General features: G+C 41.3%; 1 protein-coding gene across 1 annotated transcript in view; it reads right to left on the bottom strand.

Annotated features, from left to right (window-relative positions):
• The window catches only part of RFX7 (regulatory factor X7), a 54,500-nt gene that overhangs the window by 7,329 nt on the left and 22,027 nt on the right, over nucleotides 1-25,144 (bottom strand). Inside the window, exons 2-8 of the mRNA XM_084532374.1 lie at nucleotides 23,320-23,353; nucleotides 15,287-15,369; nucleotides 14,386-14,508; nucleotides 7,173-7,289; nucleotides 4,927-5,011; nucleotides 4,033-4,240; nucleotides 873-1,168 (exon numbers count right to left, since the gene is read on the bottom strand). Coding sequence (XP_084388500.1) covers nucleotides 873-1,168; nucleotides 4,033-4,240; nucleotides 4,927-5,011; nucleotides 7,173-7,289; nucleotides 14,386-14,508; nucleotides 15,287-15,369; nucleotides 23,320-23,353 — 946 coding nt within the window. The remainder of the gene's footprint in view (nucleotides 1-872; nucleotides 1,169-4,032; nucleotides 4,241-4,926; nucleotides 5,012-7,172; nucleotides 7,290-14,385; nucleotides 14,509-15,286; nucleotides 15,370-23,319; nucleotides 23,354-25,144) is intronic.

Here is a 25,144-nt window from a genome sequence, read left to right as displayed (position 1 = left end):
AAAAGGTGAAGGACAACGCAGCTCAACACAGCAAAGCTAGTGGCTTCAAAACAAAGCAAGCTCTTCAACTGCGTACCAGGCAATTGGTATCTGTCTGCCTAGGATTGGTGGGCAGACACATGGCCTCAGTTTTTAAGGGACAAGGCACTGGCCTACACATTAGGCTTAAGAAAGGATTATTATCATACAGTCCTTCACCAAATAGAACAAAAGACAGAAATACAAAAGACAAAGAGGAGAAGATGCATTCAAAACTGCTCATTTTCAAGATTTCAAAAGCAAATCAAATCTAAGCTGAGTATCAGGCAGAAAAACTCCCTTATCTATTGAAATAAACAGCACAGCTAATAAAAAATAAAAACCTAAAAACAAATAACCTTCCTCCCAACCCCCCCCCTTTTTTTTTCTTTTTTTTTTTTTTTGTCTGAAAGACAAAGAAGCTCCATATTTTCAGTTTCATGCAAAAACAAAATTGCTGGTGTCACCTAAGTATGCTGGGCCAATGCAAGTCAATTTGGATTCCAAATGAGGGGTTCAGTGAGCCACATGACCTGTGCTGGCTCTCCCATCTGGTTGAGCTTCATCCCAAGGGTCATTATGCCCACATATAACCAATATTGGTAGCTGAAATCCCACTATCAATGATTTCAAAGATGAACAAGACCTATGTGATATGATCAGAATGCTGCTGCCTCCTTATCTCACCCAAACTCAGTCACATCGTTACACCACTCGTGGTGTAACAGTCACTGGGACAGAACAGCATCGAGGGACCCAAGTCTGAATGAAAACCAACATTCTTCCCTCCCACTGACATATCTACTTAACTACTTTCATAAGGGGGTTTCTCTAGAATTGCTGGAGAAGATTACCGGTATCGGGCTGGGGACAGCTGCCACAACAATACCAATGGGCTGAGGAGACAGGATTGCAGGGCTTCCATTCGATATACTCGTCACACCATTGGTTGCAGTGCCTTCCGTTTTCTTTGCTGGGGACTCTCCTGGCAAAGGAGACTGCAGTTTCTGTTCTTGCTGCTTCTTCTGGATCTTACGCTGCAGCTGCTGCTTGGCATCAACAGGAGATGACAGAGTTTTCACTTGTGGTTGGAAGGAATTGCTTTCAGCAGTAGGCATAAAAGCTGAGGGCTGGGGGATCCCTTTTATTCCTGAACACAGAAGAAGAAGAATGAATTATAACAACACATACGCAGTCTGTTGTAGTGCCACTTCTGTATCCAACTGCAGATACATAGCAGGCATCTCCACAACCATTCAGGGAACACCTCATCTATTTGTGCATGCTCAAATCTATTCAGTGTTTCAGTTTCTTTCCGTATCTGTGTCTAAACTCCTATCTGTTAGGCAAGCTGGCCACTAGCTGATAAATTTTATGTATTGGCATCTTTTTTCTAGTAACCCCAAGCTACGTATTTTGAATTACATCTAAAAACAATGCAATTAATTTAACTGACAGTAGAGGGCAGTGGATATATTTCAGAGGAATCTTTAAAATCCATCATCTACCATGTTTTTGTTGTTACCTATCTTGAAAGCAGTTTTAAAAATGAAAAATCTTTCCAGAAAGCTGTGGGTCTGTGTCACAGAGGAACAGCTCTGAACAGATACTACCTACATGTAATGTCAGAATGGACTGCAACCAGCACGTGATCATGGACAGCGGTGAAAGAAGGGCAAGAAGAGTAGTGACAAGGGAGGAAAAGAAAACAAAAGAAGGAAAAAGGTGAAAAATGAGGGAAATTAGAATTATTTATTTATTTATTTTCTGGAGACAATGCCTTTGCTAATCACAAGCAAGCAATGGTGCTTCCAAGGAGAACACTATGGAGTTGGTCTTGTCTGTGGAGCTGGTACCAATTCCTGTTACAAAATCACGTCGCATCTATGATCTTTCATTCATTAACATTAAGAGGATAAGCACACTCTCTCAAGAATGGCCCAATTCTCTTGAATTGCCCTTCTAAATATGCTTTACCAGTTTAATTTATATTTCCATAGGCTTCTCCATTACTTTAAAAGAACTCGATTATAAATCACTCATCACCATTTAAGGGCAGTAATTTGGGTTTAGATCCCCAGTATAAGCTCAAACACCGTCTTCTGGGAGCCCATCCTTTGAGCAGCAGCCTGCATGGACCACAAGAGCCTGAACTCTACAACACGTCTCCACATTAAGTGTTCAATTCCTTCTTCACAGAGCAGTGAAACACGCAAATATATTGCTATTACTGGAAAATATGTGGTCTGAATACTGAAAGCAAGTAATGTTTGTCAGGAAAATAACACCACAATTTTACCTTAAAAAAAAAAAAAAAGCTTTATTTTTTTCCCTACCAGTTAGTACACAGAGACACTATAGTTCCTCATGATAAAGAGGAATGGGAATGAATATTTTATTTACCATGCCAGACCATAGAACCTCTCCTGAAATGAGTACCTGAGCTCCACAGGCATGCATTGGAAATAACCACCTTTTTCCTTGAAACACCACCTTCTCCTCAAGGAAGTAAGGGGATCCAGAAGGGGATCACCCCTGTCTTCAGCCTTGACCACCAGTTTCGATTTGAAATGCGTGAATTTGAAATCCATTTCTCTGAGATGTAGTGAAATACAAAGTAACTTTCCTCTTTACCTTGATCTTTAACAAAGATCTGACATCAAGTGCTGGAATCCCAGTTACACAAACTGCCTCTGGAGGGGGCTCTCCTGTCCCTCTCAGTGCCCCTCAAACCATAATCTCTAGTACAATCTATAAAAACAACAGCTGACACACTTTTACTACCTGACACAGATCAAACATCTCAGGAAAATTTGCATCTGACATACCAGAAATGCCTGTAAGAAAATCTGCTCGGGAGAGAAAATTCAGATGGACAATTGTTTCCAAATGAGGACAAGTCATCAAACAAACACAGCTACACCAGCAGCGTGCCTACAAACCCCCACTGTCAGGGCACCCAAATCCTGATCTAGCATAGTACAGCTCGGTACAATTACTTGCATGGAGGGTTAACTCAAGTTAACCCTGCCTTTGAGTGCTTCATAAGACCAGGGTCCTCATCAGAGGAATTGGAGAAGACCTTGGAAAGAGTCTGGGGAGACAGGTGTCCATCCAAGTGCCACAGGCAATCACTGCAGGCCGTGTCCCAGGAATCACCAGTCAGCTCATGACAGCACCACGCACACATCCTTGCCTTCCGTGCAGGGGTTTTTGACCTGAACGGCCAAGATGGACTGGAAGCCCCACATCCTGACTGCTTCCCACCATGCATGAACGCCTACCTTTCATTACCTCAGAGAATATGAGCTAGGAAACCAACTTGAACAAGACCACTCAAATTGTATCATTAGTAATTTCCTTGACAGAGAATTTCTTGCTTCAATTTCTGTTGCTGAATTGTTTACTCAACTGTAAGGACTTCTAGAGAAATTGCTGAAGTCTCTTCAATGACCAGCCCCACACTTCACACTGACTGTGATTACGTAGTAGCTTTAAGACCAACTGAGGTTTCTCTTCCCTCACTTCCCTTCCCTTTACCTCTCCCTCAGGCAGCAAGCAGTTCTCAAGAAGCACGACTCTATTTTACCAGACATTTTTATACCCAGTCCTTACGCGACCATTAACACAAATCTAAACTGCAGCAAGAAGTTGTCAGGCAAGCAAAAGGTTACCATCACAAACTAAAGCTGAAGCCACTGCTTATTTTCAAATCTTCCTACCCAGACTACTTTCAAGAAAATAATTTAAAGCAACGCAGACTGAAATCAGTCTGGTTCAGCTAACATCTGTTGGAGAGGACTAAAATGCCAAGGTCTGAAGTGGGACACGTTCCTACTCAAAGCAGGGGAGACAAACCCAATCGATCCCTAAAGGTCCAGAGCTGTCCAGACACCTCAACTCCTCCTGGTCACCCCAGATTAAGATTAAAAGAAATCCCTCTGACTTAAAATGCCTTACTCTCAGAAAAAACACCCCCCATTTCATCGATTCAGAATGAAGTTAACTCATTACCTGCTGGTGCCCCTGCCATTACTGTTAAAGCTGCCATTGACTTGGTGCCGATGTAGTGACTTTTTACAAGGAAACGAGCCAATTCCAGGACTGTATCAAAAGGCTGGCTTAGCACTTTCTGGGCCCATTCGCAAACAAGCCGGCAGGCCGCAGAGACAACTTCCTCATCGGCACTTTGTAGCTGCCCAGACGGCTCTGTCCCATCCAACTACAACAAACAAAGAAGGAATGGTTACTTTCATTATTAAAGGCCACTAAGGAGTGAACACAGGAACACAGAGCAAACGATGATCAAAAGCACACAGCAAGCTGAATGCGGATGTTCACAGTTCTTCATGAAATTGGGAGAATGAGACCACAACATCCATGCTACTAAACATTATATGCTGCTGCTTGTTTCCAAAGGTACCATGTGGAATTGCTGCTTCTGGAAGAAAATCAAAGCAAGAATCCCAACATTCAGACCACCTACAGTTGATCCTCCTTGCAACCAGAGTCTTGTCACCGCAGCAGCCGTTGATCCCCATGAACTGCTTCTTTCCCAGGGGATTCTCCTCTAACGTTGAATTATTATTATCAATATACAGTAAAGCCAAAACGGGATCAGAGTTAAATACATATATAAACACACCTTGTAGGTAGCAGTACTATGGAATTCTGCTTCACCTCTGATGTATTATTTTTTTTATACTAGTACTACAATTCTTTCTAGATTTTTATAGAAAACAAACAAACAAACAATGATTTAGAATCTGAGCATCATAAAGAAATTATTAAAAGCTACACAGCTCTTCAATTTGCTTGGAAAACTTAAGATAGTAAGAAAAACTTAAGACAGTAAAAGTAACATAATAAATGTTAATTTGCACAAATATGTAGAAGTATATAACATACCCCATCTCCAGTTTTATGAAAGTCAAGGTTGGGCAGTGTTGGCATATGAACAAAAGCCTTCTTCCTCAGTCCACTGTAGCAATATGTGATCAAGAATTAAGGTCCACATCATCTCTGCTTGTTAGGTGGCATGTAGGGAGGACGGGCAGTAATTCCTCCTATACCTCTCATAAACTTTATACTCAAACTCAGCCACAGCTCTCAAATTCAGTGTCATTAAACATAACCTCACAACAGCCCAGAATCCAAAGCCTAAAAGTTCACATACAGTGTCTCTTCTCTATGATGAGCAAATCCTTGGCAAAATCACTGATTTTTCATTTTCTCTACATGTGTATTTCTCTTCCCTAGACCACAGAGTTTACATTTTCTTACACTAACGTGGATGGAGCATAACTACGGTAAATTAAATGTAGGGTGGTTAGGTATTAAGGCAAGCGTGAAAGTCATATTTGACTTATGAAGTCATATTTTAATCATTCTGAATTAGAAACTTAGGAAACAGAACTGAAAGACAATCCAGTCAAGCTATAATTACATCATATAATTTCTTCCTTAAAATTTGTCTAGCTCCATCCAGAATGCTGCTATAAAGTTTTGGACTCCATTACTAGATAATCCAACACTGTACTTAATGAAAAATTTAATGGACATAATTTCTTCATGTACAATTATGTGTGTTTCTTTTTGGTCCCCTCTGAAGATGACAAATAATCCTGGGCTACCCGCTAGCATTAATTCTCTTTGCTTACCATGCTTAGAGTAAAACCTTGGCAAAAGACAGTATTACAGTGAGTCCGTATCATTACAGCTAGTTCTTTTGATTGTTTTTTAATTAGAACGTACAACCTCCTTGAGGTCTTTCACCCTTTAAAACCCACCCTCACTTTCTGCAGTAGCTCAATCTATCCACTGCATCAGAGCAACACACTGATGGAGCAAGAGCTGGCCCTGTGGGACACAGCAGGCAGCAGGTTGCTTCATGGCAGTTTCCGAAGATTCTCAAGGGAAAGTGCAATTCTCAACTTGGAAAAGACTAAATTCTTGCGGATTAAAATGCTTACTTTGAAAATCAGTAACAGTTTCTGTTTTTTAATGGAATACCTCAGCTTGCTAAAGACTAGACAGAAGCAGTTACCTGTGCAATAAATACAAACCATAGCTTCATCTCAGAAAAGCCTGAGAAAAATTTACATCCTTGTTGCCTTTTGATTTGATTACTGCACTTCTTTCCCAGCAGTGCTTCTTGTCCCTAAACTGAAACAGCAGAACCACCAGTGATATAAGCTGACTCTTTTCCATAGTACTTGCCCTGACTTGTTCATAGCGGCTGCCTGTTAGCTGATAAACTACTCTGTCTCAACATTTAACTGTGCATACTTATGCCTGTAACATTATCTTTACCTACACTATGACAACACCAATTTGCTGTATACTTCAGGCTCTGCTTTAAGTTACAGCTGAACAGGATAGTATTTTTGCATACCCTTCGGGAGAGTGAATTTCTCTACCACAGGCAAAAAGGGAAAGAAGCGGACTCCAGTTGTGGGCACAGGGAACGAGACCACAGTCAATGGAGAGAGACATCGCTTCTCATCCTAGCACTTGCTCTGAATTGTCTTTTCTGTCTCAGGAAGTATGCACCAGGCAACGAAGGAAGCAGCCTGTTCCCCTCACCCCTGCAGGACATGCCATCAATAAGTGACTTCCAAGTCTATAATCAGCTTTTTGACTGCTTCCCAGTAATCCCCTTTTCTCTTTCAAACAATTGAAACAGTGGATTGAGGAGCTGCAGTTTTATGAGAGATTTGTAGCACCTCTTAAGAAGGATCTGTGGCTTTACAACTAACTTTTAAAGTACTGGTGTGCACAAGTATATAATGAAGCAAGAAATGTTTTGATAATTCTGAACTGCTAATAAAATACTATTGTATGTACGTGAGTCAAGTTCCTCTACTTCTATATTCCTCTTCACACTATGTGATAAGGCTTTTTTGGTTCCTCACTGTTGTGACAACTAAGCTTCCCAGAAAGACAGTGTAACCTAAATTTACTATCTTGTTTCTTAAGTGGTATCTTGCAACTTAACACTATAGCATTTAATAATCTTTAAAGATTTTTGGGAAAGTGTCTGCATATTTTATTTAACATTACTTCTAAATTTAGCTGGTAGTTGAGCTGTAACAGCAGATGTTCTCCAGGCAATTGCAGAAGAAGTTACTGAGAAGTGTTCAAGCAAAGGATATTTTGATTTGCCTCTTGTGCCTAGACGACGGGCCTTCATATTCGGAAAGACATTTTTCATGATCTTTCCGAAGTCAGCAGCACTTAATGGGTGATAGCCAAGATTGTCACAATAGCTCCTGCAACAAAGAGAAATAAAACGTGAATGGAATCAAAGTTAATACAAAAGGCCAGCCTGCATGCTAGACTCCAAAGGTTTTCAAAAAGAAAACACTCAAACCCATCCATATTTAGAACCACATATAACATTAATGAAGCTATCCACAACGAACTGAATACATAAAAAATGTATACACAGAGCTATTAATACCATCGGTTTTGCCTTGTTCTCTACTGAGTTCAAAGACAAGTCATGTGGAGATTTAACAAGTAGTGGCATTAACTAGAGCACAGTTAAGATTCTCTCCACAACTTAGTTTGAAGCTATTATGTTTCAATTCACTTACTGTAGGACTTAGCAGTGACATTCTCTAGCCAGAGGTATGGCTTGAGTGTGTGGGAAGGCCTGAAGTCCTATTGGAGTATTTGAAGAGCAGCAGGTCCGAGATTTGTCTGCCTGCACAGCTGCAACTTGAGACAACTTAGCAAACAGATTTTCATGAGGCGTAGCTTCCCATGGAACCAGCTTCACCTTTATAGGTGTAACACAAAAAACAGGTATCGAGGACCTAGTCCTCCTAGCAACTGTTTGCCTACACTGAACTATAAGATCTGCTTAATTATAGATATCCTTACATGAATTACCAGCCCTAAATTCACAGATTTCTACTGCCTCTACAAATGCGGATCTGCTAATCTTCGCACACTGAGTAAACAAGTTGATGACACAGGAAAAAAAGCAACAGAAGCTATTCATTTTGCTAAATTTACTTTCTAGTAAAATGGGTACCATTATCTGTCTTCAGTTCTCAAGAACACCAGAAGGAATTTTGTTTCAACACCTGACGTATTCAGAAAAATATCTCCTTAAGGCAGAGAGCAAGAATTGTTGATTACACTGCCAAGTGTGAACATTCTGAGAAATCACAATCACGTGAAAGCAAAGGAGAAAAACAACCTGCTCTGGAACGCTCAGCTACGCAGCAAGTGCTTGAGGCTGCACAAAGATACCAACACTACTACATATTGATTGCCTTTTGTTCAAGAGCACCGTAGTATTTCACAGCTGTTGACATGCTCAGGCCCAAAAGCACACCGGTAAAGTGTTCTCTTTCAGACTTCCTATGGTCACAGAGTCAGCACCACAGCAATAGCTCCTTTCCTGTGGGCAGCCCACCAGCAATACACAGAACCAAGCTGTCTCTGAACAGAAGAGGTGACTGTACACAGCTCTGTGTGGGCAACACAGCAGAGAGCATCAAGACAATCACTTCACACACTACATTGCTCACTACTCTAACTTGGGTACATGCAGGCAAACAAATCTCTGTTCATCAAGGAAGAAAACGAAAAGCAGCACTCCTGAAACAGAGGTTTAATTCCCAGCATCACATGGTAGAACCAGTCACAATCAGCAATGGCACCTGCATCCAAGGAGTCCAGACAAACAGCCTTCTCTGAAAACTGTAGCTACACAGAGAGATATTTTTGAGATATTTCCACTGCATTTATTTTCTCTGTACAAATATCAGTTATTACAGAGCAGCTATATGCTGCTTTTACCTTGGCTGTATGTAGGTATCCTCCTTTTGCAAAGCACTGCCACAAATGTTATGATTTTGATGATAAACAGCAAGGTTTTTCTATTTGGTTCTACCATTCTTCCATAGAGCTTGTGTGCCCTTACTTTCCCCAGCTCTGTCTGCAAACTTGTGTAGACTGCTGTTATCCATGGGACAGAAATAAAAGACCTTTGTTTCTCCTTCCAAAATGAAGAAGGAAATGCAGTGTAGTGCAGAGGAGCCAGTCTTACCAAAACTTTCAGCCCATTTTTGTGACAACTCTCACTTTTTTCTTCTTTATTTAAAAGGAAGCAAGGGGATGGGACACAACGCCCCCAACACATTCCCAATGAAAGTGGACAGACCACAGGAACAGGAGCTGCTGGACACTGGAAGCTCCACCTTAGGAGGCACAGCATCACGGATTAGAGTGGGAATGGCACTTGGTAGCACCCTTTTAGACTTCAGTCTAAACACCAGCCCACAAGAGGCTCAGCTTTGAGGTCAAAACCAGGCTGCTCGGCTTCGCCCAGTCCTAAAAACAGGCAGAAAGATTTCACACCCTCTTTGGGCTCCCATTCCAGTCCTTGATTTCCCTCATTCATAAATGGTCTGGGATAAGGCAACATCACAAAACATCAAAAGCTGGCCCTGCTCTGAGTGAGGGGTTGGACCTGGTAACCTCCAGAGGTTCCCTCCAACTACTTGATGTTTCTGTATCAGACATCAGGAAAATTTTTACCTGATTTATATACCAACAAAATTCATTTCACTGCATGTCAGTCACACTCTCTGGATTCTGGATTTGTCCCTTTGAAGTTGATACAAAGGAATGCTGCTCCAGCCTTGCTGCACCTTCTTAGGAATCAGAGGCTGCTTCATGCATAATGCTGTTCTAGACACGTCTCTGTGCTTTTTTATCTCAAGTCTTACCAGACTCCACTGGATTTTAACTTCCCTCTGAAAAATCCTAAAAGGTGGGTCTTTGTCACTTTCTAAGGCTGATTACAGGGCTTGAAGTCTCAACCACCATGTAAAGGGGGGCTCTCCAAATTTCTCTGCTGCAGTCAGCAGTATTTTTGACTGAAACTCAACAATGTCAGCAAAACAAAACAAAAAACCTAAAATAGCAAAACAACACAATTAGGAACCTATCAATCAATCAACTTCAAAGATAAAATTATTCCCTCTCCAAAAAAAAAAAAAAAAAAAAAGAATAAAGAAAAAAGAAAAAAAATCAGTTCCTCGAGTCAAGCACATCTGTTTCAAGACAATTACTTGCTAGCAGCACCAAGTGTCCAGTTATATGGTCCCCCTGAATCCATACTGGCAGCTCCTGCAAGCTTGTGATTTCTGAGCTCTTATTATCATCCTGTAATTTCAGTTTTCAGACAGATCCTTCCATATGGCCCCTCCTCCTCCTGGCTTGGCCGAGAATCCTATATGTCCATCTGTGATCTCTCATTGACTTGACAAGACATACCAGGAGTCTCTTCCCTGAAGCTCTTCTCTCTGCTACTTGCACTCTTGGTACATCGCTGAGCCCAGGAGCTCTTTTGCTTATTTGAAGGGTGGGTGGGAAACAGATGGGGGAGGGAAGGTCTACAAAGAGCGCACCTACGCAGTAAATTTGGCAAGGGAAGTCCATTTTCGAATTACATGTACTCAAGACAGAAAATACAACGGGAGTGCGCTTGAGTTAGACCACAAAAAAGATTAACCAACTACAAGCCAACAAGGATGGTCAGTCTAGGCAGCCCAGCTTAACTAGCTTCCCGGGCAAAGAACTGGATAAGATGGAGGTAATGGATTACACTGAGACAGAAGGCTCAGAGGAAAGCTACGCACAGTTCCTCAAAATCTGTCTTCCTTACTTAATATCGTATTAAATTGTCAGAAAAAAATGTGGCAAAACCATCTGATTCTGGAGGCATCACTGAAACAAAATGACTGGGGTGTTACATGCAAAAACTGAAAAGACAAGAATAGAAAAAAAGATGGAATTAAATAGCTCGAGATGCAAACTAATGCACAAGAATTAACAAGTGCTGCTGCTGTGAAGTAGGCACTCATCGACTGAATGCAGCGGAAGATAAAATGGATATGTTAGTCATCCTGTTGTTAATTATGATATATCCATAGCAGCTGATAACAAGGTGGATACAATCTTAGAGTAAAACAGCAGCATTACTTGAGGAGAATTTTTCTGTCACTGTACGTACAGGCTAAATCCCACAGAGAACATGGTACATATTCTGCACACCCTGTTCAAGAAAGCTGAACTCAACACAAGATGGGTGCAGAAAGAACCCTATGAATAGTAGGGAAGAACCTATTGCATGAAACAAAACAAAGATCTTGGCTTATCCAATCCACCCGAAGTAACTGATTTCTAAAAAATGGGTTAGAACAAAACCTTAGGAAGAGGCAGGCTCTCCTTAAGCTAACGAACAATGCTGGCAAAGAAGTCCTAGAAATCACATAGGATGGAATAGAGATGTCTTAAAACCATCAAAGAAATGGAATTCTGTATCAGATTCTTAGGACTAGTAACAAAGCCAGGAAACAGTTGCTTTAGATGGGAGTTTGATCAGCTTTTAAAAGAAATACATAGTTACTCAGTTACAACAGAAGACTTGACAACACAACAGGTCCCATGCAGTTCCTATCAGGGAGTTTTTAAGTAAAACACTGGTTAAAAGCTATCAAACAAGCTTAGCATGAATCTCACATCTTTAATTTGTTTAATGTCCATGGTAGCCCTGTACCTACTGCCCTCTTCTGTTCCAGCTTCTCAATAGTCTTCTTCCACTTGCTAGTTAACATCTTTAACACTAACACACACAACCTATGCATCAAGTGGCCCAGCAGCCAGTAAATCAAGGATTAATGATTTACAGACCAGATAAGAGATACAAGCTCACTCAAAGACCTCCTAACCTACATTAAAGTGTATTAAGTGAATCTTCAGGGCACCAAGCATAAATATGAACAACATAACTTCCTTTTCTTGCATCATTGCAGTAGCAGCAAGAGGATCAAAGTGCTTACTGAAGGCTCAAAAATCATTTTGTGGACAAACAAGGATTTTTTTTCTGTGTAAGTACTGCCAGACTTGAAATCTTAATTCTCTAAACTCAGCTTAATCTACACCTGGCAGCCTCCAGAAGGGTGTTTACTAATAAAGCAAAGATATGTAAGTAAAACTGACTGACGAGAAAACACTGAAAGGATTTATTTGATGGGAAGCAGCAACTATTCTCTTCAGGCTACAGAAGAGAAGATCTCTACAGAAGAGATTAGGCAGCTCACCATGAGTCCCAATAATATATTCCAGACTGTATTCCCCTATAACTTCCAAAGGAAGCTGGCAGAAGCACCACGTGCACTGGAACACAGCTTCTTACAGCACAGCATATTCTGTCAGTGCAAGTGGTATTGCGGTGCCAACAAGAGAGGTGAAATAGCTCTCATTTACCTCCTTTCTGAAATTCAGCTGCAAGCTCTCAACCGTCCCAAGTGCTACTGGCTCATATTACGATGCATTTATCTCCCTTTTGAAGGGGGTAAAATAAGTGATATAGTCATTCACTTTTACCTAGCTAGAGATGTGAATTTACAATTAAAAAGAGTAAGAAACCAAAAAGAAGCATCATTGTGTTAACTTAGATGAGGGATGCAAGACTACTGAAATGTGAAGGAGCTGGAAATGCTATCAACGTTTGCCAGCGCTGGATCGGTGTGCACTGTAAGCTTCTTTTTTCTCTCAATAGAAAAAAGAAAAACACAAAGGTGATACAGAAGAGCAGTATTTTTATAAAAAAAAAATAAAAATATTTCGACCAAAATTTACAGCAGGCATTGAAACGCTGCTATGATGCAGCACTCTTCTGAAGCCTTTTAACTTCGATTTATTATGTGCAGAGTGCACAAGTTTCCTCACTATGAGCTCATGCAACATTTATCTTTGCACACAGAGGAGAGAAATTATAACTTGTAAATAAGAGAGAAGTGAGATTTGAGAGGACTTAACGCCCCTAGGTAAAGAAAAATGACTTATCAAAACTAACTCATCTATTTATACGCCTCTTCCCCACCTCCCACTCCAAAGCTATTCTTCCTTTGGTGTGCAAGAATAGCTCATAAATACACTCACAGAAACTACATGTTTTAAAAACAGAACAGATGCTTTCAAAAGAGAACAGATTCCAAACATTTGATATTTTCCTGAATATTTGCTTTCCACCCTTATTTTGTTAGGCAAAAAAATACAATACACAAATACTTGATGCAGCTACATCCAAAAGCCATCCAAATTTCACACTCAACAATCTGTAGATGATGATTTTTCTGGGCATCTGCAGCTTGGCACAGCATGGAAGCCAAGCAGATTTGTTGCTGAAGCAGGCCATAAATTATTAAATAAGAAATATATTTCAGAATAACGCTTCCATTTCTCTCCCGCACAGCAGCTGCCGCTGTTGCTGTGTCTGCGGGAGCAGCTCCTGCTCGGGGATTGGCTGCCCTGGCACGTCTGTGCTATTGGCCCCGCTTCCAGGCTGCGTCACCGCTCAGCTCAATGGGGAGACTTCAGAAATAGGTGTCTGCGTGTTTATCAACCCCAGGCAAGCGAATGCCATCATGCTGCAGCTCAGTCAGAGCAAAACAACTCTGCCAGAGAGAGTTAATTAAAAGGAGGCATTCACATAATGCAGCGCTGCAACAACTACCAAGGGCTGAATCCTGTAGGCATTTGTGAGGTGAAGGCACTCAACTCCCTGCAAATTACTGCAATCATTCAGATTATGGAAATATTCATACTAGGTCAGGAATCTGTTATTCATCTTCAGGCATCTGGGCCTTTTTTTTTTTTTTTTCCCCTATGGGGAACATTTTGTAAATGAATCCAAATCCAACTTTTGCCAGACAGCTCGCCCTCCCTTGCTTCTAATCGCTCTCATTACATGATAGCTTCGAGACTTGACAAAACAGACTCTCAGTGGCCTTGGTTACTGGTTTCATGCATATTCAGGTATACTGTGCCTTTGTAGAAATCAGGTTTGCTGCAGGAAAGCCCAATACTTATGTATTATTCTGGAGAGAAAGGTACCATTGTCTAGATCTTATGTGCCAAATACCTGCCTTTCCAGGAGGAACAATTCAGCCCTTCATCCTTGTTAAGACAGTCATTTACATGTGCACGTATATATAATTAGAACAAAAAGCACTCTAAGACAGCAAGTGGCACTTTTAATTTGTGCCGCTCTGTCCAAAAAATAAAAACAATATTCATACTGATATTTCCTTGCTAAGAAATACTTGCACGTTTACTTCAGCATACGTAATGCACCACTCAACCAGCACAGTCCTATCTTCAGTGGCACAGCTACTGAATAGAGTTGGCCTCAGTTAGGTTAGCACCCAAGCACAGAAGGCCTTGTTCTTCCACATGCACTTGTGTATGTATGTCAACGGAGCACTTGTAGAGCCCGTGTCACAGAACTACTTACAACTTTGTAAGCACTATGCAGAAAGCACTACCCGAAGCACTCACTTGTATTCATCATAAACCTCCTGTTTGGGAAGGGATGTCTCAGGGTGCTCTTCCAAGGTATTCCGTATCCAAGAGAAGGCATGCATCTGCTGTGCACGGCTGGATGACATGGAGATCTGATCACTAGTGAAAGAAGAAACAGCTCTGATGAGGACTTCACTCCATAGTTCCTCCTCAGTTCTAGTTTTTGTATTTGCACAGGCAGAAAGATGACAGCCAACAAAGGCCGGTACCTCAAACATGCAGCTATTCTTTAAGGCTAAGGAAGCATTATCTCCCTTTTTTGTACACAATTCAACAGAGACTCCATACTCTGGTTCTTGCCTGATACACAGCCACACACAGAGTGATGGGCTAGAGTGTGCCTGCCTCCTGATTGATTTATTTATTTTTGCTGACCATTCTTAAGCTTCTGCCCACTCCGTCTGCCAACTGCCCTTTGCAAATACTCAACTTTCTCAGCAAGTGCTCAGAGTGCTTCCTGTAGGCAGCCTGCTGGGAACAGATGCTAATTTCATGATGTTGTGATCTTCAGGTTGTTTTTCTAGAGCTTCCTTTAATCAAACAAATGCTACCAGAAATACCGTTAGTTCTTTCTTTCCCCCAGCATCACATTTATGTTGCTATATTATCACTTCCTATGTAAAATGTGAAAGAACGATTGCACTTAGGCTGCAAAAGATATTCTTTGATGAGCCATGCATTTTAGGAGGTTTATATTTACAAGGTATTTGAGCAATAAAGTTCAAATATTAAAAACAATCTTCACCAAAAAATAAGTTCTTAATATTTGAAGACAGCTTCTGCTACCAAACACGTCACGTAAATGCATGCTCAGTGAGTGAGTGCCACAGGAAGCTGTGTTTTCAGCACCAGCTGCTTACCTTTACCACACACATACCTTTTGTCTCCATTGTTGGGACCCGAAGGCAGCTGAAGGTAGAGGTAGAGTTTCTCTAGGTCTGTAAACTTCTCAACTTCTTGCTAGATAACAAAGGTGTTTTGGTTAAAAACAAAAGAAGAGGGTGGGGGTAGAAAGAGCAAACAGTAAGAGTTGAGCTTGACAGCTAAAATTGTCATCCAACATTGTATTCCAAAATAATATACTTTCAAACAGAAAAATACTTATGTGAAAGAATGCTACTGTGAGTACTCTGGGCCTAGAACTATGATTTTCTGTTTGTACACCACTACACACTAGAAAACACTTGTCCACAATGCCAGCTCCACAATACCATTACAAAATTCATACACAATAAAAGCAGGATCTGGAGAAATGACAGTAAGAGGACACTTTTGTAACTGGACATGTAACATGAAAACCTCCATTATATTCTCAGAGCTCATTTGAAGCACCTCTGAGAACAAAGCATCAAAATACAGCTAGGCTGTAACTATGCAGAATGTCAGTCCCGATCCTGTAACCCACACCACCACAGCAATAGTTGTGTCACAGACCTCAATGTCGTTCAAATACATGATGTATTTGCTTCCTTTGAATCAGAATTATTGTACAACTACTGAAAATAAGCCATTCTGTTACCATGAATCCCTACGATGCCTGAGTCCTACTCCAGAAGATCCCAGCAGAGCAGCAGACACAAGAGGGAGTTTTACCTGCTGTATGCAAACAGTGAATGCTAGGTATGAGCCACTTTGGGGTCATTCCAGATCTCCCACATCGACTCCGACATACCAGCAGCATCAGCTGAGGTAAGGTATTCCAGCCTGCTCAGCAGCAGCCAGAGCAAAGCCACGCAGCAACGAGTACAGATTCTTTCCGGAAGATGCTGCAGAACCCATGTGAGAGGTGCACTGCCAGTACAGAGGCTAAGAATACCATAATCTCTTTTTAATTCAGAATATAGCTTTTTGATTACAGTTCATTCTATTTTCCTTTACTGCTGTCTTACTGTCAACATAACCTTTTCCAAAAGGAAGAGAATGGGACCGGCAGCCAGTGAAGCCTGTCTGTTTATTTCAACAACAAACAGAGTGGGGAAAATAAATCCTGAACTTCATTTCCAACTGGGGTCCCTACCCATTCCAGTCAAGAAGTATCTCACTTCCACTGGCACAAAGTTAAGAAGAGAACTAGCCAGAGGTGAGCTCCCCCCTCCTCCTTGCTGGTCTTGCAATAAAATAAGCAGAGCACTAGGACAGATACTCTCAGAGCTCACAGAAACATTGCCAACAGCAGCCAGGGAACAGGCACTGTATTGTTGCTTTTATTTGTGTAAGCTTCAGCAAGCCACAACATTAGGTTTTTGTTCAACCCCACCCCCCCACACACTCCTGAGATGTGCTGACACTGATGTCTGTCATCTATAACAGCTTACACAGCAATGGTGCACAGACCACCAAAGATCCAAAGCGGTATTTCTGAACAGGTGTGTTTCGTAAAATTCTCTCTGTTCTTCCTTCCCCGCACACATGATGGCATTTGCAATGGTGGTCCTTCCACCATCAATAATGGTTTAATGGTTTGGTTTTATTAAAAAACACTACCGAGATCATTCTCCAAAGAAACATTTTAGAGAAAATAAACATTTATGAAAAGGTAGGAATGAAACAGCTGCAAGAAAATTCCCACTTGTTTATTAGACTTCCTTGTTTTCCATGTGCTTAGAATCAAGAGAATCACAGCATGGGCTGGGAGGGATTTTAAAGATCACCAAAAGACATGGGTCAGGTGAGATCCTCTGCAAAACAAACAAAAAAGCCCTACTGACCCTGATATTGAAGTGGAAAACAACCTCTTGTTTCCAAATCTAACGTGCTACTTTGCAGCGTAAGGGCTGGTTTTAGACTTTCACCAGAAAATGCTGAAGCAGCCTCAGCGCCCACTGCAGCTGGAGCAACTTCTGCTGTCTCCCAGCTGAAGGAAAGGGCTGCACACGAAGGCCCTGCCAGTGCTGCAGACACTGCTATGCAGGTCCCCTCTGACAAGCATTCGTTCAAACAAAACCTGATTTACGTGTAGAGAAGAAATCTGATGGGATTATGTTAGCAGAACCTTTTTCAGAAGTTGCCAGTGAACCAACGACTCTCACCAGCGCAACTCTATCCATGGAGCTAAGGCAGCTGAGGATTAGGGCTCTCATGTCCTCAGCAGAGAGGCCAGACAGTAGCATTTTCCCTCTGCTTTCACTGAAAACCCACTCTTCTCCACAGGCTGCACTTCCTGCACAGCTCCCCCAGCTTGCAGCGATGGCTGTGCAGAGCTCCAGGGGAGGCAGGCCCTGCCATCAAACGGGAGAGAAAACACGCAGCCAGGATGCAGAGCAAGTTCCTGGAGGTAATCCTACGTGGGTGATAATTAGATAAAGCTAAGCTTATTAAATGAGACTGAATCTATTTAGACAAAAACATCTCAAAGCTGAAGAAGTTGCACCAAAGGCATTGAATGTGGCGCTGCTAATAGATTTGGGGAACAATGTTTTGCTTAAAAAAGTCTGAACATTATGTTTTGTTAGGCTGTTTTCTCTGAATGTTCCTAAAACTCTCAAAACTTTATTTACAGCCTCATTAAGTACAACTTCTTACCGAACCTTAGCCCTTACCTACCAGCTCTCAGTGGTAAGGCTCCAGTGAATTCAGTAGTCTCTCTGTTACTGTGACTGCTCCAAGTATCAAAACTTTCTAATTCTTAATGCAATCAGAAAAGCATTTGGGAAAGCAGAGGAACATTTCAGCTGGCCTACTGACAACAGATCTCTGACCAAGTTCAAAAAAAAAAACAACAAAAAAGTTAATGCATCCTGAATTTCACTTTGTCTTAAGTTGGATACATATGAAAATGAATGAAAAGAAAGCACAACACAAAACATACCAATTTTCTTCTTATTTCCCACTAAGAAAATAGGTCAATATCATGTTTGGCAGAAATCTAAACTTGGAACAGAGGGGAAAAGAGTCAGAGCATCAAAAGGAAAACTGCAATGCTGGCATCATCTTGGACAAATTCCCCTTTGTGTAGCCACTTAAAGTTTATGCTACAGTAGTTTTAATATCCACGCAGAATGTAAAATGTCTGGGGAATCTTTCCTCACTACTTAAAAGGACCTAAGTACATCTTTTGCTTGAATTTAACAGACCTTAACTGTTTCTATCAAATCAGCTGAAGAATGTTTAATTCTCCAAAGGTTATTTATAAACCTTACTTCTTGAAGCTGCATTAGAAAGACGCATGAGAGCGCTAAACTGGTTGTATGGCTGAGGTGTAAAGCCATCACAAAGCCCCACTCTGCTATTCTGGGTCTTCACACATTATATTTATCTCCTGTAATTGGAACCACATCAAACAAAGGAAGATACTGTGAAGATGGGGAGCAAGGAGCGTTCATACTTATTTCTTACAATTTGGCTTCAATTTAACCAAAAAAACACATCAAGTATTCAAAACATTTTAGTAATTTTACAGAGGAAAAACAGGACAAAGAACTAGAAATCTCAAGTCACAGACAAGGAAAGCCTTACGGTAATATATAAAGAAGTAGAAGTCTCTGGCATTTTTCTTCATTTTGGTAGTCACCCAAGACAGACAGTTCACCAAAGAAATGAACAAAATATGGAGCAAATAAATTAAACCAGAAATCCATTTGTGCATACAAACAATATAGATCTGGTCCAAATGATTCTGTCCTTTTACTGACTACGAACAATACAGAACAAGGACCTCTTAGGAACACAAGCAAGTTTCTTTTTAATTCCAACAGGCATTTTCTTTGAGCAAATAAGCAGCTGTAAAGTAATAGTAACTTTTTTTTAATCAAAAATAGTTTTTGACATCTGGTTCCATACTGACACTAGCTAGACACGAAATTTTTCATGGCACAAAGAGACAAACGATCAGTTCAACACAGAACGTAGCTAAGGAATTCATCTGTAATGCAGGAAACATGAGACTCACGGTCCTGCTTGGAGAAGCCAGACTTCAACTTGAGTCTCCAGATTCACATAATATCACTTGAAGTTTCCTGACTTCGATGGATTGAATCTTTCTATCTGTTTTTCTCCAACTGCTGATCCACTGGCAGGTCACAAGTGTTACTCAAAATTCATCTTATTGTTGCCAGAATGGATTACCATGGAAAACTCCAAGGAATAGTTTTGTTTTGTTTTTTGTTTTTTAAGAAAACATTAAGTCAGGCCCAACTTAAAATGAGATAGAGGGAAAAAACACTAAGCAACAATTACCAGAATTACAGTTTCTTGAAGGCTGAATTTAACTTTGACTTATTTTACACTTTACAATGAAGGTAGAATTACAGGTTATTTCTGTCCTAAGGTTCTGGTGAAAATGAGCTGAAGGCCAGGGGCACCGCTGCAAGCATTTTGCAATACTACTATTTTAGAGAGCATGGACTGATCTTAGTATTTCTCTCCACATTTTGAGTATTTATATATAACTATATTCTAATCTAAGTAAAAAAGGCTATGCCAATGGCAATGTAACTTGCACATACTGGCAGACTGGTTCTAAAACCTGTCATATTTCAAAAGAACAAACATCTATTATTTAACAACCAGACTAAGAATAGCGGAGTAGTCAAGCAATCATCTCCCCACTGTGTGAAGAGAGAAACAAGAAGCAAAGGTTAAATAATTTGCTCAAGGTCAGATGGTTTGTTGGAAAAATGCTCCAGAAAGCAGATAGCTAAATTGAAACAGAACCTATTATTCTAAAGAGATGCTCATAAACATATTTTGTAGGCTTGAGATGAACAGAAGCAGAAACGTATTTCAGGTGCTAAATATTCCAAAACAAGCCCTAAAAATACATGGCAGCTCAGCACCGACAGTGTCCAAGTACAGCTGCCAGCAGCCAAAGCTACCCAGAGCTTCTGCCTGGTTCCTGTAGTGCCAAAAAGCACCAAGCCCCCACCTTGAGCACAGCAGGACGGAGGCAGGTTGCTTCACCAGCACAGCGCACTCACTGCTGCTGCCCACACTGCCACTGCTCCGGCCACTGGCAGCTTTGGTTTGCACTGCCATGGATCCAGCCACCTCTCACCAGCACTCAGCTCTTTTCAGAGGACTAAGGAAAGCAGCCTTAGCCTTCTTGCTAAGCAACTACATGGAGCGTACACTTCGTTACAGCAGGTTCAAGAGTTCAGTTAGTATGTGGCAAGAAATATAACAAGCAAAGTCATAGGAGACTTCCAGACATGTTTACTACAGTTAAAAAGATGTTATAATGAATTTTTAATGGCTGTTTACACCACAATTCTTGCTAATTACCTTTTTTTTTGGATTGCACCGCATACAATATTCTTATGATCTTCCAGAAACTGACAGTATGTCAGCTGTAAATGGTGCAATGTAACAAGTAAGAGGCAGATAACTTTCGTCTCTTGTATAAATAAAAATTACAGTCCTAGTGCCCTTACACTAGCTGTTTTCTGCAGTCCTCCCCGCCGCAGAGACAACTGCCATCACCTTTGTTTCTTCTCCCTTTTTCTTCCTATCCTGTGTTAGGCAGCCGATGTTCTAAAGGGCATCCATGTGCTGCTCTGCACATCGCGGCTGCGGCTACCAAACACAAATGGCAACAAGCAGAGTCTGAGCTTTGTTATTTATTTTTTTATGTATTTCTTTTTTACAATTACTAGCAAACTGGTAAAGTTTAAATGCTTTAAGCCATTACCAGTACCTCTCAACATAACTGAAAGCCGGTCACAGATCTCCCCTTTACAGTAAAAGATGCAAGGGATGAGCATTGGCCCTTTATACCTCATGAGACTGATTCAGGGGCCCTGAGATCGTTGCTGTCTGACGCAAATCTAAGGAAGTGCACTTGAAGGAAGCATTCTGACCTGCCTGTAACCTTGGGCAGCAAGCAGCTGGTACTGGTCAGGTCCAAACACTGCAGTCACAGGCCGTTTGGACAAACCCATACACAGTCCAACAGCGAGGAAACCTCCTCATCCTGCCTTCTACAGGCCAACACTGGATAGGTCTGCAAGGAAGCTCCAAACAATTCATCTCCAGGTGTGTGGTCACAGCCTTTTAGCTTAACGTACTTCTACATTCTGTCTTGCAGCTTACAGCTTTCCAAAAGCATGTAAAATGCAGAAACTGTTCTGACATGATTCAGCTTCATTTTTGTTTCTTGAAACTATTCTGGTCTTAGATTTTGCTTTTTCAAACTACCTGAACAGCATTTGATCTACCTTTGCTGCCCTACAGTCACCTTTCCACTGTTGAGAGGACTCCTCTGAACTCATCAGCAGGACAGACAAGAAAGCAACTGGAACAGAAAATCGGGCCATCAGGAAATCCCTGCTCTGTCCCAAGCCAAGCTATGGAGATTGCTTTGCGTGCAAGAGCACTGTTCAGAAAAACACCTGGTGGATGGTCACCATCGACTCGTGCAGATGAATGGTAACACTGGCTCACACCGACTGTAAATCTCTACTTAAGTATCCTAGATTCATGAATCTGCAGAATTTAATGCAAGAACAGTCCTACTGTAAATTCCGTTTTCTTAAAACAGGTTTCCAAGAGCAGGTGACAAGTTAACTGCTGCTTGTTTATTCATTCTCTGATGCTACTTAAGAACTCCTACCAGACTTTTATTTCACTGCAGAAAAAGCTGGTGTTAAGAATTTTACAGGTGCAGTTTGCCCTCTTGCAAACGAAGGCTCATGTACAAAATATTTTATATTCACCTGCTTTGTATCCGCAGACACCACTGGGGAATAAATAGGACAAAAATGACATTATGCATCACGTGTAGTTGGATGCATCCAGGAATTCTTTTAAGCATAGGTAAAACCAGGTCCAAAGTCTGCTTGCAAAACAACAATAAAGCTTCCTTGAAATCTCTCACCATGACAAATTAAGGTAACATTTAAAGGAAACAGAATTCAGTGCCATCTGAATTAGCCTTTGACAACACGACTTCAAGGAATATTCTGATTTAGCTCAGCCATATAGCGGAACAGATTCTATTTGATAGTATCCAGATGGTTGTCTATGTCATGTTTTTATCTTACCCGCTGGTACTTCTGGATGAAATGCCAAAGGTAGGAAGTCAGAATAAGCAGTCCCTTCCAGTCGTAAGACTTATGAACTCAGACTCTGATTTAAAGAAACTTGAAACCTATTGCTCACTATTAAATACAAACAAATCCTCTCAGTTTGTCCTAGATATTTGCTTCCCAGAAATTACCTCTACTCACTGGCTAGGATTCTGTTATTTTATTGCACAAAGGAATGTGATCTTGATGTATTTCAAGGGCTTTCCTTTCTTCAAGGAATGAAGCATCTGTTTAACGTACAGCTGAACTAACAGGACCTGCAGCATTGCTCACTTCTGGGAAGGTAGTCAAGATAGTGCACAACTTCAGGGGCTGGCAAGATTTAAAATAAACAAATAATCTGACAATTATGACATGAGCAAGACTTTCACGGACCAGGGCATTCATCTGACAGGCTTTGTGCAAACATGCAGTTCAATCTAGTTCCTTCCTTAAAATGTGGCACTGGCCATGAATTAACTATTCAAGGAAACAACAAGAGCAATAATCATTGTCATTAGCAACCTAAAGAGCAATGGAACCTGAAGGCACAATTAGCTTCTTGCAGATTCTGATCTGTGCAATCCATAATACCTCTTTTAACAAAAACATGTGGACAAAAGCAGTAAGGCATCTTTCTAAGTCATATCTATACTGATAGCCTCTGCAAAGGGAAATCATTTGCTGTTGCTAGAAAGAGGGCAATGCTTCCCTGGAAAATGAGTACCAAACCTACACCATGCATTGTTTTGGGGGGTGGGCAACGTGAACTACTTTTGAACAGATTTAGAGGTAGTACCTTAAAGTATTGCCAAGGAACGACATGATAACAACTCTCGGTCTCCAGAGCTGTCTATTTTGGTCTTACAGTTCTATCAAATATTAAAAAGCATTCTGGAGTTGTACTTACCAAAATGCAGTCCACTTTAGATTGTACAGTTTTGCTAGACGTGAGGGAAGAAAGAGAGAATAGAAATCTTGAATTAATCTAAGCAGTAACAACAAAAATATTACATATTAGAAGTGCTATCACTATAGGCTTAATCTCCTGCTACAAAATGCAATGACAGCCTATGGAAGTATACTTCATCTGCAACGTTTTTGGTAGAAAGTCATTGCAAACAAAGCTATTTGTTAGAATTTTTGCTGTTTTACCCTTTTATATAAGAAGTGTATTTAAAATGAAATATCATTGCAACTGGGAACTATTATCCCAAGCTGCAAAGCAGCCAGGATGGATCTCACTACTTTTATTGTTAACTCTTCCACAATTCAGATGCATTTTATTTGTTCATCTGTAAACACAATTAACACCCCCCCCCCCTTTCCCCACACTTCACTAAATCCCACCACTTCAATGCATTTATTACCAGTTTTCCAAAGAGCTGCTACAAAGCAGACAATCGGTATCCCACTGACAACTTACTTAGAAGTTTTCCCCTCTAGTCTCACTACCTCCCAGCTGGCTTATTAAGAAGGGACAGGGTGGGGACTGAAATAAAAATTGCCATAAACGACCTCAGTAGATGTGCCAAGGTACAGTATGGAACTTATTATACTTCACATAAACACACCCATAAGCAGCTTTTGTGTTTCTTGAAGAGTACTGTATGCTGTGTGCTCGGCTGGACTGCGGGTCAGTTGAAGGCATTTAATCATCCCTCTGAACATGAGAATGAGCTTTAACATGCGGAAATAAATAGTCCTTACTGCTGAAAACTTACTGAACAAGCACTGAACAACCAGTGTGAGTTTAGCAAACACTTCGCTGCTGGTAGGATAGAACATAATGAAACATCCTGTTAGCAGAACTAAACAGAGAATTTCCAGTTGTTTTACTTTTGTGCAGGTGCTACCACATCCAAAAGAAAGGCCAAGTAAGGTATCCAATGGACATACTAAAATCACAGCTAAAACAAGCCAAACAGCTCTAGTGCCCGGTGGAAATAGGTGCTGAATCAGCTCTAGCTCCTATGTTACGTCCAATGTTCCAAGAGGCAGGAGCCTGGCTGTCCTGGTTATTACAGCATCGCATTTTGAAACCAGAAGGTCTAAAGTATGTCCTGCAGGAGCTGCTGTTACCGATCCCCTCCACCCCCCTTCCCGTACAAGCAGCAGATACGGCAATAATGGCAATACAACAACAAGCATCAACAGGCAAAACTGGCTAGCAAGGCCACCGATGGAGATCCAACGGCCGTGTCCGCTGTTGCTGGCCTGCTGTTAGGACAAGCAGCTGGGAAGATGCCTGGGAATGCTAAGGCAGGAGTGAAGCTGAGCGGCTGGGGATTTGTGCAAACACCGAGAGCTAAAGGCAGTGAAGTGGAAGTTTCTCCCTGCCTAGATGAAGGGGCTCCCACCTACTGGAACAATCGGAGAAGGGCATCCAGATGCCATCTCACTCTTCATAAACCACCATCTTACCAGAAAGTCAACGGACACCAAGCGTGGAAACCTGCTGCTGCTCAGAGGTCTCACTGCATCTGACTCAACGCTGAGCCAAGCAGTACTGAAGCTCAGGGCTGCTCCCAGAGCACAGCTCTCGCCCTGGACTCCACCTTGCCCCACTGCCTCCTGCCCCTAGCAGGGTTTCACAATGCTTCTTCTGCTACGGATCCGCAGCCTCTTTCATAAAGCAGCAGACAACACGTGCCCACTTTCGCACCGAAGCCTTTCCATGGCTTCATGTGAGAGCTTAATGCAGAAAAGCAACACAGAGGATAAGGGGACGCAGG

The sequence above is a fragment of the Aythya ferina genome (assembly GCF_964211825.1).
Source record: "Aythya ferina genome assembly, chromosome: 11".
NCBI lineage: Eukaryota > Metazoa > Chordata > Aves > Anseriformes > Anatidae > Aythya > Aythya ferina.
Note: the sequence above shows the minus strand (reverse complement) of the source record. Positions and strands in the feature narration are given on the sequence as shown.